Consider the following 15,534-nt stretch of genomic DNA (forward strand, 5'->3'; position numbering starts at 1 on the left):
GGAAATGGGAAAGTCAACAAATTGCTCCAGTAATTAGAATAACGCTTTTGACCTTGTGGCTATTTTCCCCTCCTTCCTTTAATTCTGTTACTGCAGGCTGCTTCAATACGTGGGGAAAAAAAAAAAAAAAAGAAATCAAAAGGAAAAAAATAAGAACGTAAAATTTAAGCACATGCACACTGGTTGCATTATACATAAAAGCATGATCTTTTGAAAAGCAACTCTATTCATAGTGAGTTTGCTCTTAAGTAACATGGAACAAGAGGATCCTAACAAAAATCACACAATAGTTTGGCACCCTATTATTTAAGTAAGTCCAAGTAGCCACAACAAGCATCATTATCTCCCCCAGCTGTAAACTTCTTGGTCCTCATTCCACCTACCCTCTCCTACTCACCACTATTATTGTGCCACTCCAAAACCTTTCAGCTCTGAGCGGGCCTTGAAATATTAACTTAAATCAGAAGAAAATGGTAGAAACAAAAGAAGTGTCTTTGAAAATAAAGTAATTTAGTGTCAATATGCTGAAAGTGGCAGAAAAGCCTGCACCTATGAAAATGACCTACCCGGCATGACAAACTCCTGCAGGAGTTAAGAGCCCATTTGGTGAGATGCTGAGTATCTTCACGGTGAGCCAAATCAGAACTACTTCAGCTATGGCTGTATTTACTCAGAGTACCACACTCCAAACCTGTTATTTCAAACGTTTACCAAGAAAAATAAAACCAATCTGATGCAAAAGGTATTTTGATAGTTCTTGTGCTTGCTTTTTAAATTCAGAACTGCAATCGCATACAGACCGAGGAAGGTTTTCTCTTTTGCTTGAGCCTGTCAGCTGGCACAGCAAGCACCCTGGGAAGGCTTTCGTGTTTTTTTCCAAGCCCATCTGGGACCTGCAGCAGATACGCTTGCGGCACTCGACAGAGCAGAAACATGGCCAGCGAGGCACGCAGGGCTCCCCCCTTTCCTCCAGCTTTCACTAAACAGAGTCTTCCTGGCTTATTACTCTCTCCCCGCAGCAAACATTAACAGAAGCAGCACAGAAAAACCTCGCTGCTAAGGATTAAGAACATCAGTCCTGACCTTCTCTCGATGTGGAAGGAATTCAAGTGGGCCCTCAGGAAAATGAAAGCAGGATTTATTTTAAATGGACATTTTATGAAAATGACTGTGGTTTCCAGCTTGTCAGATAAATAGCCTTATTCACCTTGCCGTGCCTTTGAAGCAGGTATTGTTCTGGAAGTGTTGTGGCACATGACTTTTGCTAGGCATACTTTCTAACTGTGCTGATACTACTGCAGAATATTATAAAAGGCGATTGTTCCCCAGAAAGGTCCATAAGCTGTGATTTATTAGTGAAATACCAAACCTGGGAAATAAGGCAAAGGTCTCAGGAGTGCAGGGTAAAGTAAATAGCATGACAGAATACACATAATGAGTGCTAGAAAAAACAACAGAAACACGCACACACAGAGAAGACACAAATGCATTCCTCTCCTTGATGGTATTAAACATTGTCAGATAAGAAATATAGTCTGCAAGTGACTGAGGAATATGCTTTAATGATATGAATACATATCGACCATCAGATAAATGACAATATGATGCCAATTACAGCACAAATTAAAGTCATAATAATTTGGTATAAAATGCCTTGTCTTGGCTAAAAAGCACTATGCAGAGAAATGTAGTACATTAAAATTAGGCCTGAAGTAAAAAACAACCAACTGTAGCATATGAAAGAACAGGATAATAATATGTATCTCAGTTGCATGTAATGAATATAACCTGAATATCATCAGTTTCCTCTACCATATGTAGCCATGTCACACATAGGAGCAGCAAAGCACAGCCTTTAGAAAGGTATATCCTAGAGGACACTAGAGAGTTTGTTTTTATAATTGATGTGAAATAGAAGTAGCACTTCCTCCTCAGACACGAGCAACATCATTACATGTTCCTGCTGAACAAGTAGAAAGCGCTGTGAACCGCCTTAAGGTACCCTCATAGCACTGGTCATGAGTATTAATGCAAGACAAGGGCCAAGCAGTAGGAGGTGCAATAAATTCCCCCAGACTAGTCAGGTACGAAAGCTACTGTTTCAAATTAGTTTTCCAGATCATCTTGCTCTGAATTACCCTATCACATACACATGAGTTTTCCCACCATCAGCCCTCCCCACATATCAGGTACCACATAGAAAGTGGAATCTGATCCATCATGTGCTACGTACATACCTTCACAGCTACAACTACAGGACCAGCTGCATTTTAATCACCCTGCTAATTAAGCAGCATTTTCAATAGCATCCCCAGCCTTTGGCACAGCCCCAGCATGCTGGTCGAAGCCCAACCAGACTGGGTGAGGAAGTTCACCACAAAGAGCTGAGCAGAATCTGAGAATTTCAAGATTTTCCAGTGACTCTTGGTGCCTTGGCTAAAACAGCTCAAGAGAGGCCAATTTGCAGAGCACGCTGGGCATCTGCGTGGTGAAAAATCAAGTCTCAAAAGGTTTCAAAAAGCTGCTTAACGAAGGACCGCAACTTTGCCACATTAGTCACTGTGAAAAAATCTTGGCCAAAGATGACAGCAAGGTCCTTTACTCCCACAGTGGGAGATGTGCCGAGGAGCAAGCCTCTTCTTTACTCCCGTCAGGCCTCCTGAAGGCAGACATCAGTCACCACGTGTGATAGGGATGGCTGCAGAAAGAGACGAGCACGGCTGTGCATCTAAACACTGAGCAGAGCAACAAGTCCTTCTCGAGGAGCTGCTCACGGGGAGCTTTTTGGCCAGTAAGTAAGACTGTTTAGCACTATACACATGAAATAACCCAGCGAATGGAAGTTATATACAAGGAATTAGGAAAGCCATTTTTCAAGCAACTTTTTCACTATGCAAGAAGGAGAACAGCAGCAAATGTGCACAAGGAAGATGAGGAGGGAAGTTTCTCTCTCCAAATAATAACGAATTGGAGAGCTGCCTTCTCTGTTTCTGCAGTTTTCAGCATAAAAAACCCCATCTAGTAAGAGACATGTTCCAAACAAAGCACTGTTTCTTCTCCTTCTGAGGTATAATAACATTCACAAAATGACATGGAACAAGAAAACTTCATGCCTTAGATGTCCTTTATCAGCACTACACATACATGCCAACAAGGTTATTACCCTAATCAAACACGTCAGCAACAAATTAGCCCTGTTTAAAATTCAATGGCAACAAAGGCAGAAATCCAATACATGCATTCTCTAATTACAGTCCATGTAATATATTCTGCGAGTCTCCTGTGATCTTGTTTTGTGGATGCACACACATTGTCTCTTGCCACTGAAAATCAGTTCAGTGTTCACTGCACAAATGTCCTCACTTGTGCTAAAATCATTTCTAGCATTTCCATTCTCCATGCCACAGAAAAGGGAAGTGTTAGTGCCAATGAGAATGCATATGAGGTTTTGTCCTCTCATACCCCTCCACACCTACACGCTCAAATGAAAGGCACACAAACTGCATGTCTGTTCACTCTAAAACCATTCCTTAGAAAATTGCAAGCTACTGCTTTGCGATTAGATTTTGCAATGAAAAAAGGAGAGAAAAATGGCTGCCAAAACAGTTTTGTGTGTTTGCTTCAAAACAAAAGCAGAACATCTTGCACTTTATAAAACACTAAAAATCAACTAATGCATCTTATGCAGCCTACAAGGTGCAAAATACTGAGAAATAGCCTGTCTGGGGCTTGACTGAAGGATGGTCTGTCTTGAGGAGTGCAGTATCATATGAAAGACCACTGCTGTTGCATTTGGGAAGCAGCTTTCTTATGAGACTAATATAATGAACTGTGTCTGCAGTTCATGTGTCCTGAATTTCCCGTTCCTCACTGTATAATACGTTCCTGAGAGCATCCAAAGCTGAAGAGGATAATTTATTTCCAGGAAATATGCTTCTTCCTACTGTTTGCTTTCCTTAATAATTCATGCTACTCAGCACAACACACTCATCTTTATACCACTAGTTGGGTTGTTAGGAGTGTCGTTAAAAATAAAATAGAATATAGTCTCAGAAATTTAGAATTTCCTGAAAAGCAGAATACTTTGTCTAATTATACCTAGGGCTGGGGGAAGCAAGTCCAAATTGACCCCCAGGAAGCACTGTTCCACTTGCACAGTGGGTTTGCTGGGAGGCTGCATGCAGGGACTGGTTAGAGCACTTTGTCAAGAATAGGTGATGGTTCTGGTTTTACTTGGATTAGACACAAAAGCAGACCACTTCAGATCAAATTTCTTCTGTGTTTGGGGTTTCCAAGGATAAACACAAATGAATCTACAAGATGAATTTCAAAGCATCCAGTAAGTAAATGTCTGGAGAGTGAAATTCATGTTGCTTAATGCAACATTAACAATGGTTAAGAGCAAAGCAGTAAACTTATTCTCACAAAAAATTAGAAGTTGCAGTTTCAAATCAAACAGTGTTATTCATAAATCCAGACCAAATTGTTTTGCCTTTAAGAAAAAAAAAAAAAAACAGACTGAATAAAAATATGATAAAATCTAGGCATTTAATGCACAAAGTGTTTTGAAATATTTTGTTTTGCAGTTTGACAGAAGACAAACAATTCAATTACCCAAAGGAATCCTTCTGGATTATTGTTTTACCCAAAATAAAATAACAGAAAGTGTTTTTGGATAATCCTGAAAGATTTTTTTTTCCAGCAAACCAACAACATTAATCTTACATGTAGTACCAATTCTGACAACAGGAGAAGAAACAAAAAGCAACTGAAACTTCAAAGAACACAGGATAAGATGTTTCAGAAGTGTTCAGTACTGGAGCTAGTAAGAATTTTATCACTAACTTCCCTGGGAACAGGGAATATTTCTAGCAGTGAGTAATGAAAGCAGGAGGAATGTACAACCTGCAGGTAGAACTAGAGAATACCTAAGTGGGTATTTTCCCATATTTCCCAAATGACTCTGCAGTCTGGTTCATTTTCTGTCTCTGATCAGGAACACAGGGAAGACTGCCAGGGTAGACTGAAGCGTGTACGTGACCTGCACGTTTTAGCTTAGCAGGTATTAAACACCTGTCACTCCCCTACCATGCTTCTCAGTGATATGCGTGTTTAAGGAAGAGAAACATTTATACTGTTTAAAAAATGGCTACCAACGCCTTTCCTAAAGAAGGTTCCACAAGACAACTGAGGGAGGAATAGTTTGTAACTCCCTAAGATCCACAAAAGACCCTCTTCCACGTAAGTGCATATCTGATCTCTGACAAGTCTAGTACAACCTCACTTTCCTGTAATACTGAATTGTGAAGCATGGTTTACCAACTATATTATTTACACTAAATAATGATTTCCAGGTTATTTCAGATTCCCCACATTCCATTACTCCGCTGATAGGAAATCTTCCTATCAAGATGTATCCAACACTTAGGTTTTAGAAGCATAGCAAAGGTATGAATACAATAATTGATTTTATTTCCAAATGGCTCTGCAGATGACAGTTCCCGTTCCTGTTTGAAGCAAGTGACAAAGAGCCTAATGACTTCAGGAGAGGCAGACACGCTTAACAACTTCAGTGGGGGTTTGGATCATTAACAGTAATTGAATGCAGGACTCCAGGCCAAGTTCTGCCCTCAAATCAGACCAATTAAAGACTGAGACATTCAACTAGAGGGACATTTTCATCTCTTAAGCTTTCCTGCATTAGTTATATAGCAGTATGTTTTTTTCACCTCAATCCAATGCATTCAAGAAGAAAACTTGCACTCACTGACCGTTTCATCTGAAGACTAGGAAACAAAAGATTTTTGAACAAAACACTGTATTGCATGTCTTTTGGTGTTACCTTGAATGCAGCTATGCAGTGTAGGCTGAGTAACGTCATCACCAGCGCCAGGAACACTGTGGCTAAGTTTCTCATATCCCAGATGGACTCGATCAAAGGGATGCTGCCGACCTGCCAGTCATAGCACAGGGTGATCGGAGCCAGCAGAAGCCACGCATTGAAGGCCAGAAGGTAGGAATAAGTTAGAAACCTGCAAAAAAAAAAAAAAAAAACAGGTAACATAATGCATGGAATGACAGCCAACACATGAAACATTTTCCTTTGGTGATTACCACCTAGTATATGGGAGGAATTAAAAAAAAAATCATAACAAAAAACTCTGCACACACAGACAATACCATACCTCTCTGCCAATAAAGAGATGCTAACATAGGTGAGGGGCACTTCAATAAGTCATTTAAAGAAATAACATAAGATCAATATGGTTTCTATGCACCAGCCTTTGGAAAACTAAGAGATCTTTATCTTCCATTTGAATGTTAGATTTTTGAAGTGACTTTCTACCAGCTTCAATGATACAGGAATAATGACTAAGCAGGTACATACATTTATTGAACTGTTACACAGTTCACTGCATCACTCCTGCAATACTCCTCTAGCTCTTTTAACTTATAATTTCTCCTATGTGTGCAATATTGAGCAACTAAAGCCAGACCTCTCTGTCTTTTCTCTTTGCATCCTGGCACAGAGAGAAAATAGAGAAGAAAGGAGGCACAGGGTGATTCTTGGCTGATCCTATCACAGCTTATTATGGATGGGGACAGCTTGAATGAGATGTGCCACAGAAGTGATGGAGAAGTAGGGAGCCTTTCAAACTGCTGTAATCTTCATTAATTGGTATTCTCAGTAGAGAGGAAATTAATGGGGAATGGAAAAGGGGAACATGCTGCCCTCTGGGAAGTATGCAGGGCTTTCAGAAGACTGAACGAGAACAGCATGTATGCAACTTGGCTAAAGATAACAAGGAAAAATTAAAAAGAAAACAAGAAAAAAAATAAAACCAAACCAACATCCCCTCTTGTCCCCAGCCTTTGCTGCTTGGCATCTACTGCCCCAAAAGCGCATCCCCCCTCAAACCACATTTACAGAAGTTCAAGTACTTTTGTATGCAAGAGGCTGGAGATTGTTCCATCAATCATGAAATCAACCAAGCAAAATTGTGACAGACAGGCAAAACCCTTCTTTGGTTCGCAAATGGAAAAATCCACATTGTATACAGCACCAAAGATGGCAAGTACTCAAAAAGAAATGAAATTATATTCTATCCTACATAGGATTTCTTTCATCTGAGCCTGCTTTGGCTGTTGTTATCACACCCAGTTGCCATGGTACCTTAGCAGGTTTATTAAAATGGTAACAAAGGATGCCCAAAAGATGTCAAGCCATGTAAACAGAGGACTGTTTCACTCGCCACTTACAGACATGCCTCTTTGGGGTCAAAAAGCAGCCCCTTACAGCAGCACTTACAATAGTATATTGTATTCATTATAATGTTGTAATGTTTGTTCCCAGGCGGGTGTTGGGCCAAGACACAGCAATGAAACAGGCCTAAATTTTTCTGAAAACATTTTTAAATAACCACAAACAGTTAGGATATCAGTTTCTCTTCTCATCCAAAAAGCAAACGTCTCTAGCAGCACAGCAACCCAAAAGCAGGGAGGCTTACAGAGCTGGAATAATGTTTCATTGTAAACAGTGGAAAAGGCACATTCTCATTCGTCGGCAAATCTTTCTATGCTCCCATTTCTGATGGAAAAAAGGAGTATTTCCACATTTTTAAGGTTTTCAGCCATTTGGTATATTTCTCTTCCATCCCCCCCATTTTCCTCTCCTTTCCCACCCTGAGATGGTAAACAAGGAGAAAAGTGGGAGAAAATCCATCTTCTCTCTTAACAGAGGCAGCGTTAAGAAGCCAGTTTCTATTTAAGAAAGCATCCCTCAAAAACATAATCTAATTTTACTCAAACTCTTCTCACAATTTCAATTGTTCACTATTTCTAAAGAAACAAATATGTCTTTTCTAGTCACCGAACTAATCTTTTCTGGCCCGCATTACAGAGAAACACAGCAATGCAAAATCTGGTGGAGCTTAATCACGCCGAAGCGCTCTCTCATGGTGTTACTTGTGGCCTAGCCTCAACTCTTCTTGGCCACAATACAAAATAGTCTTCTGCATCAGCCTCAATATAACATCAGCTCAGGAAAGGTTGGCAGCATTTATTTACAGCTACTTATTTAAAAGCCAAACTGAGATCCATTTCTAGCTTTACTTTTAAAAGAAAAAGTGTGTCTGTTTATATCAGTCTGAATAATGTCATGGCATACAATATTGCTACAAGTGTGTATGTTAGACAGGATTTTCAGAAGCGTTGGAGTTAGCTTTGCATTTGATGCCATAGGAGAGCCCAGTTTTTGAAGACAGTGTCCTTTTATGCCTGGCATATTAACATTTTTCAATAAGCATCACAATATTCATGGAAGTTTGTATGCAAACCACAACACACACCAGAAGCCCTCTCCTACTTACTTAGACTGGGCTACTGGGTAGGAAGGAATGAGACAACATTTGGGATCTTTGCAAACTGCAGCATTGCAGTTAAAGTGGACTAGCTGCTTTTCTGCATCTTCACCGATAAGGCAGGAGCTGATAAATCGTTACACAGCACAGAAGAGATAAACAGAGTCTACTGCCATAACAAATTGAGTCAGTTTAAGAGGAATTCAGGGTAGCCAGATTAGTGTGTATTGATGCATTTCTGCTGGAAGGTTAGGACAAACTGCTGTTGAAGATGAAAAGACACACTCCAGGACACACACTGATCGGGAGATACTCAAACAGGTACCTCTTTCCATGTGCTTGTGGGGTTTCCATCTTCCTTGGGAGCCATGTGCACAACTTGCTGCCAGAGGCAGGTCCCGGAGGAGAGGGACAATCACTTCATTACATTACAGCAATAATTAGTGTCTTAAATAGCCTACCGCTGTTGGCAGAGCATATTTTAAAGCCTGTGACAGTCATTACCGTCTACGTATGGTCAGCTGGTTCACCTCTCCAGACATCCTGCTGGAGAACCCTTCGCCACGTCTCTCATCATCAAGCCTGAACATGCTCACTGAACGTGCATGTGCCATCAGCAAGCATGGAAGCAAGATCCAGGAGGGCAGTGCTTGATTTTAGGAGGCATTTGTAAGCTGCAAGAGAGCCTTGAGCGAGCTCTGATAAAAGTTTGGATATGCCTGCCCTTAGCGTTGGTAACCTCTCCTTGAATGTGATAGATGGTTGTATAAAATAAAGCACTATACAAACTATTGCTATTCTAGGTACTAGGAACAATAACAGCTACTAGAAAAGTAACAATAACATAATAGTTACTGACAATTCAGTGCTGCTTTTTACTTACAGCTCTCGAAAGCATGTAATGTTCCTTTATATCCATGTGGCTCTTGTATCACAAGGCTAACCAGGGAGAAAGCTAAATGCAAGAGAAACTTTGGAAGAACCATCTCACCCAAGCTAACACCTCAAGGAAATAATTTGCAAATTTTGCAAATAATTGAAGATTCATGGAATCATTTCAGGAGCTAATTACATTTCAGCAGTCTACCTGCAAAGGGCACAAAAGTATTTTCTTTTAATTAGTTGACTAAGTGAATTATATTTTAAATTAATGATCTTCTCTATATTGCTGCTCATATCTGCTGGAATTCCAAGGGAGAAGAATCCCTGCCTGTAACAACTCCCGCTCTATCAGTTAAACCCAGGCAAGACAGAATATTACTGGTGAGGTGACTGGAAGAATCTGCCTTTTAACTGGCAATCAGTTTTCTCCAAGGCTGGGTAACAGCATTTGCATTACAGCAGAGTCATTTTATTTTTTTTTTTATTTGCAAATTGAACACAGAAGTCCAAGTTTCAGAGGGTATTCGATTGTTTCTTTTCACTTCTCAGCATCTCTGGCGTGTTCAGAAAAACACAGCTCCTCCTGTAGGTAGCACGTGTTGTCATGGCAATTCAGTTAGTTTAGTTTTAAATTTTTTAGTTTAAATGTACTGTTGTATGCTTTGTTTGAGACAAATACAGGATGACTCATATCTGGAACCTGTTGCAGAAAACAACTATCTGAACTGATTGCTTCTGCTGCAAAAATGAAAGTAAAGGGTACTACTTTCATTTCAAAGCCACAAACAATATGACAGAAAAATACATGAGGGATTGTCTGTTACCCTTTGCTGAAATAGAGACTAGTGAGCTTGGAAAAGCCCTAGTCTCAGTTCTGTCAAACCCAGGCAATCAGAGCACGTGAGGATTGTGAGACTAGCTAAAAAAAAATACAAGATTTATAGAAATTTATGAGGAGTTTTATTTGCTTTCTGATTTTGGACCATTTTAAGCTTTCTTCTCCAGCTCCCAGAGACCAAAATTATAGATTTCTTTCTAAAACTGTGCTACATGAGTGATCACAAGACTCAGACCGTGCCCCATTGAAACTGCATGGAAAAGCAGGGGCCAGTGACCCTATTCTTTCTAGGTGCCTGTAGTGGTGCAGCCTACCACCTACTCAGTTCTGGGACAACCCATCTCATTCCTGACAACCAACCTTACCCGCAAAGACCCAACAGCAAGTGGAAGATCATCCTGCACTGGGTATTTTAGCAAGGCAAAATAATCTCCCTGTTGGGGAACAGAATGGACCTATCTAGAAGACAGGTGACAACAGTGCACTTAACTGGTATTTGGGAAAAAAAAAAAAAAAAAAAAAAAAGAGGGTGTAGGAAGAGAGGGGGGTATCTGAAACAGAAGCAGGAAGATAGTTGTTGCCCTTTTAGAAGTCACAGAACTTGTTAATGATCTTCTGAGAAGAAAACCTGCACACTGCCAAAGACTCAGAGAGGTTTCGGTTCACTATAAGGGAGAGAAAAGCTCCTTTATCAGGGAAAAGAGCTTCTCACTTGCATTAACAGCTGAACTGATTTCAGCTCAAGGCTCTCTTCATCCTCTACAAAGCTCTAAAACCAACTGTGTTTGATGAGCTGCTTCACAATGTCCTCTTAGGACACATGTGGCTGCAATTAGAGCCAGGTGGTGGTATTTAATGATATTGTCTTAAAATCGTATATATTTGCGATTCCCCTGGGGAACTGCCAGACCAGTCATACCTTCCCACATGAATTTATTTTCCTGCTCTATATACTGTCAGCCTAAACATTTTCTTTTCATAGCCTTAGAAGAAAAAAAATCATGCTCTATCCAGCACATTCGGTGATGGTGAGGTAAGACTACACAAATAATAACAGACAGACTAATTCCGATTTAACATCCAAATGCAAGTATCAGCTAGACAGAAAATAGTGGTAACTGGAAAAGGTGTCTGTGTATTCTCTTTCATCAAAACTTCTGCATCTAGGGGGAAAGAGCTGCCAGTCAGTAGAGGACAGCAGTAGGAAAGACAAAGATACAGATAAACAGGCAGCTGCAGCTTGATGAATAGCAAGGTAACTCCTCTGGAAGGTGGGTTTGTGTGCACCAGGGGCAGAGGGGGAAAGGCAGACTATGTTGTCTTCTGTAGCTTCACAGCCTGAAGAGCTTTGATCTGGTGAATGGCTTGCTCTCGGTTGTTTCAACTCTGTGGCTAAGAATCTGAAAAATATCAAATTCTTGAAGAGTAAAGAATTTCAAAGAGCCAGTGAAACCCTAGCCTGCTGTCAGTCTCGATGCTGGAAAGCCTGGGATTGATCTTGTACTGTTTTCCCTCCGCAAACCCCTGTGTGCTGTGGGTGAGAGCGTGCCTCATGATCAGACGTGATCCTCAGTTTGCCACCAAAAGCAGCACGCTCCAGAAGTCATGCAGTCAAAGCACCCCAGCCACCGGTGGGCAACTGCTTCAGAAGATGCTCACTGAGGCAGCTGGGAATGGAGGGTCCTCTGGACAGCCACTGAGATACTGGTGGCTGATCCCAAGGAAATTAAAAACCAGCCCTCACAAACCCGCTGTGATAATGTTTCTGGAAAAGGCCCACTGCACCCCAGAGCGTTACCTACCACCCTGTGCTGGTGGGAGCCAAAGGGATGTCCTGGGCACGCTGCTTTGCTTCAGAAACTGGCCACGGTCTAGCCCTCCTGCATGGAAGTATTTCAAAAAGCAAAATGCATTGCCTATAGGAGTCAATGGCGTCTGCTTTGGCTGCACCCCCTCCGCTCCATATGCAGCAGGCTTTTGGCATGGAAGGCTTGTTGTGTAATCAGCACTTGCAGCAAGCACCATGACCCATTAAAAATGCCTATCAACATGATTTCCAGAGCAGCACTACCTACCTGGGTTTGTTCATTAAAACAAGAATACTTAACTGGGAGAGATGCTGAAATCTTTCACGCGGCTCTGGGAAAGCAGATTCCTTTGGGAACCTGCTACTCTAGGATAGATTTTCCTTTGTAGCACCATCTTCCAGATAGGCTTCCCCTCACCCCCCCCCCCCCAGCCCCCTTGGAATAAAGAATACATTTTACCCTTCATGTATGGACTGTCTGGCCCCTGGGTGAGCATGACAGAAATTCTGATCAACCCTGTTGTTCTCCCTTTTGGCTAGATGTGAGCCCTGAATGCTGGGTGCCTGCAAGGATTACATGGAGGGCTGAAGTTAAGCACCTTTGGGCACACGATAGAAAGCACCGACAAAATAGGCAGAACTCCATTCAGGAAGTATGTTCAAGCCTGGCTAATTAAGAACTGACACGTCACAGGGGTCTATTTTAATGCCAGTTCCCAACCCCAGGTCAGTGAAAATCCCATACCAGAGTAGTTGCTGCACTTGACTTCTATTGCCTTGGCAGAACTGGCTGGCACAGGGACCCACTTCTCCAGAAAAGGGCTGCTGTGTGCCTCTCGGTAGTTCGTTCCCTTTGAAGTTACAACTGGGATGATTAAATGCATTGCTCAGAAAAAGAGTCACAAATTTCTATGAAAAGGAGTATGTGCCAGTTTTTATGTATAGGCATTTCTTCATCTTTCTGCGGCACTGAATTCTCATTTACCTGATTGAAATAGCAAAGAAATACAGAAAGCAAGCTTACAGAGAGAGCAGTGCAACCACATGACAATGTTATCTCAAGGCAGTCTTAGTAGAAATGCATTAACTGTTTAATGCAACACTACAAATAAGCCTGCTTCAGGCCCAGAGTGATCAGCCAAGGGAGGTCACAGGGCAAATGCCAGCAGAAATTAATATAACTTAACTCAAAAAGATATAGTTCAAAGAACACATACTTTCTTAGTTTGAAATTACTGGTAGGATTGGATTTGTTTCACACACCTTGAGACATGCTGTACAATGGACTTTTCCCTTGTCTTACCATGGTGTTAGTAATACAATCTGTTTATCCAGAGGCCACCTATTTCTTTCCCCTCAAGAAGGAGAGAAGAAAGAAACATTGTGCAAAGCATGTGAAGCATGACAGCCCACCGCTCAATGCCCTGCTAACACTGGAGCTGCATTTCAGTACCCTGTTTACCTAAAGCTGGGTAGCTCTCAAAACCTTTCTAATTGCATTCTTCCCTACCTTTCATCTAATACAAATAAGAAAGTTTTAACAGAGGCTTGGGATTAGGTTTTCTATCGCAACAGCTAACCCATTGCAGATTTGGGGATGGCAAGTCACAATGACTGGAAATTGCTGTTGTTTAAGGTAGGTCACTGGACGAGGTATGTCCTTTCTGTAGCGTACAACAACCTGTATGAACAGCCTCTAATGGCAGGGCTTACAAATAGCAGGATTCCCAACACCTTAATTTCTGCCTCTGCTGAGAAAGGGAATGATGGACAGATTTCATCTTCTCAGATCACCCTTGCCAAGCAACACAATAAAGCACGTGGAAATGTGGCTTTCATTCATGTCACTGTAAATTTTAAGGTATCTGGGAATATTAGAAAAATCCAGTACCTTGCAGGAACTGAAACATTCATATTCTGACTTCCAAAGCATTTATCTGCATTCCCATTCAGTTGTAATTTTAAGGACAGCAATTTAGTGAGTATACTGAACAAATGATTTTTTTTTTTTTTTAAAGACCAAAACCTGTCACTGTTTCAGCATATTTTGTCTTCCAATGGTTAAATAATTATTTCTCTACTTTAATTTATATGTTTGTGTTGTCTGAGACTGGAGATAGGTTACATATAGTCATGTACTAAGGCCAAGCTGGGCCACACCAAAGGTCTGTCCAGATCAGGATCCTCCCAGCAGTGACCAAAAATTAATGCCAAGCAAAGCATATAAGAACATATTTTTTTCCAGTCTCTAGCTATCATGATGTCCCCAAGTTGGATGTAGTTTCTGCATATTTAGTAGCTTGGATTTCTTTTTTTAACTTGGCAAATCTCTCTTTGAGCCTGCATAAACTTTCAGCACACCCACAGCATCCTGCAAGAAGGAACTCCCCAGCTCAACTACTTGTTGCAATCCACCTCCTTGGCTTCCTTTGATCCCGTCTCCTCTTGGATTCATTTGATAAACCTTAATTTCTATATGCTTCCCTTCTCCACACAATCACGGATGCACAGACCTCTTCCATACCTTCAGTCATCTAATTTACACTGCAAGCATCATAAGGACTGACAAAAATCTGACCTGATTACTCAACACTTTCTCAAACCCATAATTTACGTTTACCCCTAATTTTAGCCACACTCCAATAATCCTTGCCAGCCTCAGGACAAACTGCGCCTGTACAGCTCACCAGCTGACACAGAAACCTTGTGAGAGTTAACAATATTCATTTGGGTTCATCTTATGTCAGTCAAGACCCCGACTCCAGACCTAATTTTATGCATTTCATAAAGACTGACACACATTTCCAAACTACTGTTTTTCTTTTTTATTCCACTTGTTGTCATCAGCCTCCCTCCTAGCCCCACAGAGTTGGACAAGTCTTACAATAACTTTCAACCCTGTTGAAAACCATAACATTTACCCTGGCAAGACATGCACAATAATCACATTTCCAGTTCAGTGCAACTAAAGACGACTGCTTGCAAACAGAAACTCCCATTTGTGCCTTGCATGATCTTCAGAGAGTTACAAAACAACTTGCCCACTGCCTGAGCGCTTACCCTCGCTTCAGCCCTAGTTAAGGTGTTAGCAACCACCTCAAGATCACCATCCAACACTGGCCTTTCCTTTAGTTTCATGGGCCTTCTCCCTTCTGGTCTTGACATGAAACTTGGCTCTTCCACTCCCTTCCAACTCAACCCAAACTGCAGATAACATCCTAGCTTTAAATTCAGTGCTGTGACCTAATTACTGCCTTCAAAACCTCGTTAAAAGTTTCTCACACCAACTCTTCATATGTTGCTGTTGTATGTATCCACAGCTGAGGAACACACACTACCTAGCAGCTTCTCTGAGGCTGGGCCATAACCACACTGGATATCCACCAGCTGGGAATGCAACCACACACACCATCACTTACTTGGGTGTTGAATATCCTCCAGCCTTGAGGTCCTAGATCCTAATTTAATGTCACCCCTAACACTGAGGTCAGCAGGTTGTATCACCTCCAAATCCACCCTCAAGCAGTTTACCCAGCTAACACCACTTATCTTCACCCTGTGGAAATACCAGGCCTTAAAAATAATTTTATCTCTTCAACCTCCCTCTTCCTTGCACCTAAGCTGAACGCCAGTCCTGCACCTCAGCC

At 41.3% G+C, this 15,534-nt stretch overlaps 1 protein-coding gene across 1 annotated transcript in view; it reads right to left on the bottom strand.

Annotated features, from left to right (window-relative positions):
• TMTC1 (transmembrane O-mannosyltransferase targeting cadherins 1) overlaps positions 1–15,534 on the bottom strand; it is a 148,029-nt gene that overhangs the window by 71,498 nt on the left and 60,997 nt on the right. The window contains exon 8 of the mRNA XM_042795478.1: positions 5,843–6,032. Coding sequence (XP_042651412.1) covers positions 5,843–6,032 — 190 coding nt within the window. The remainder of the gene's footprint in view (positions 1–5,842; positions 6,033–15,534) is intronic.

This window comes from Tyto alba, unplaced genomic scaffold (genome assembly GCF_018691265.1).
Source record: "Tyto alba isolate M040663 unplaced genomic scaffold, T.alba_DEE_v4.0 Super-Scaffold_21, whole genome shotgun sequence".
NCBI classification, from domain to species: Eukaryota; Metazoa; Chordata; class Aves; order Strigiformes; family Tytonidae; genus Tyto; species Tyto alba.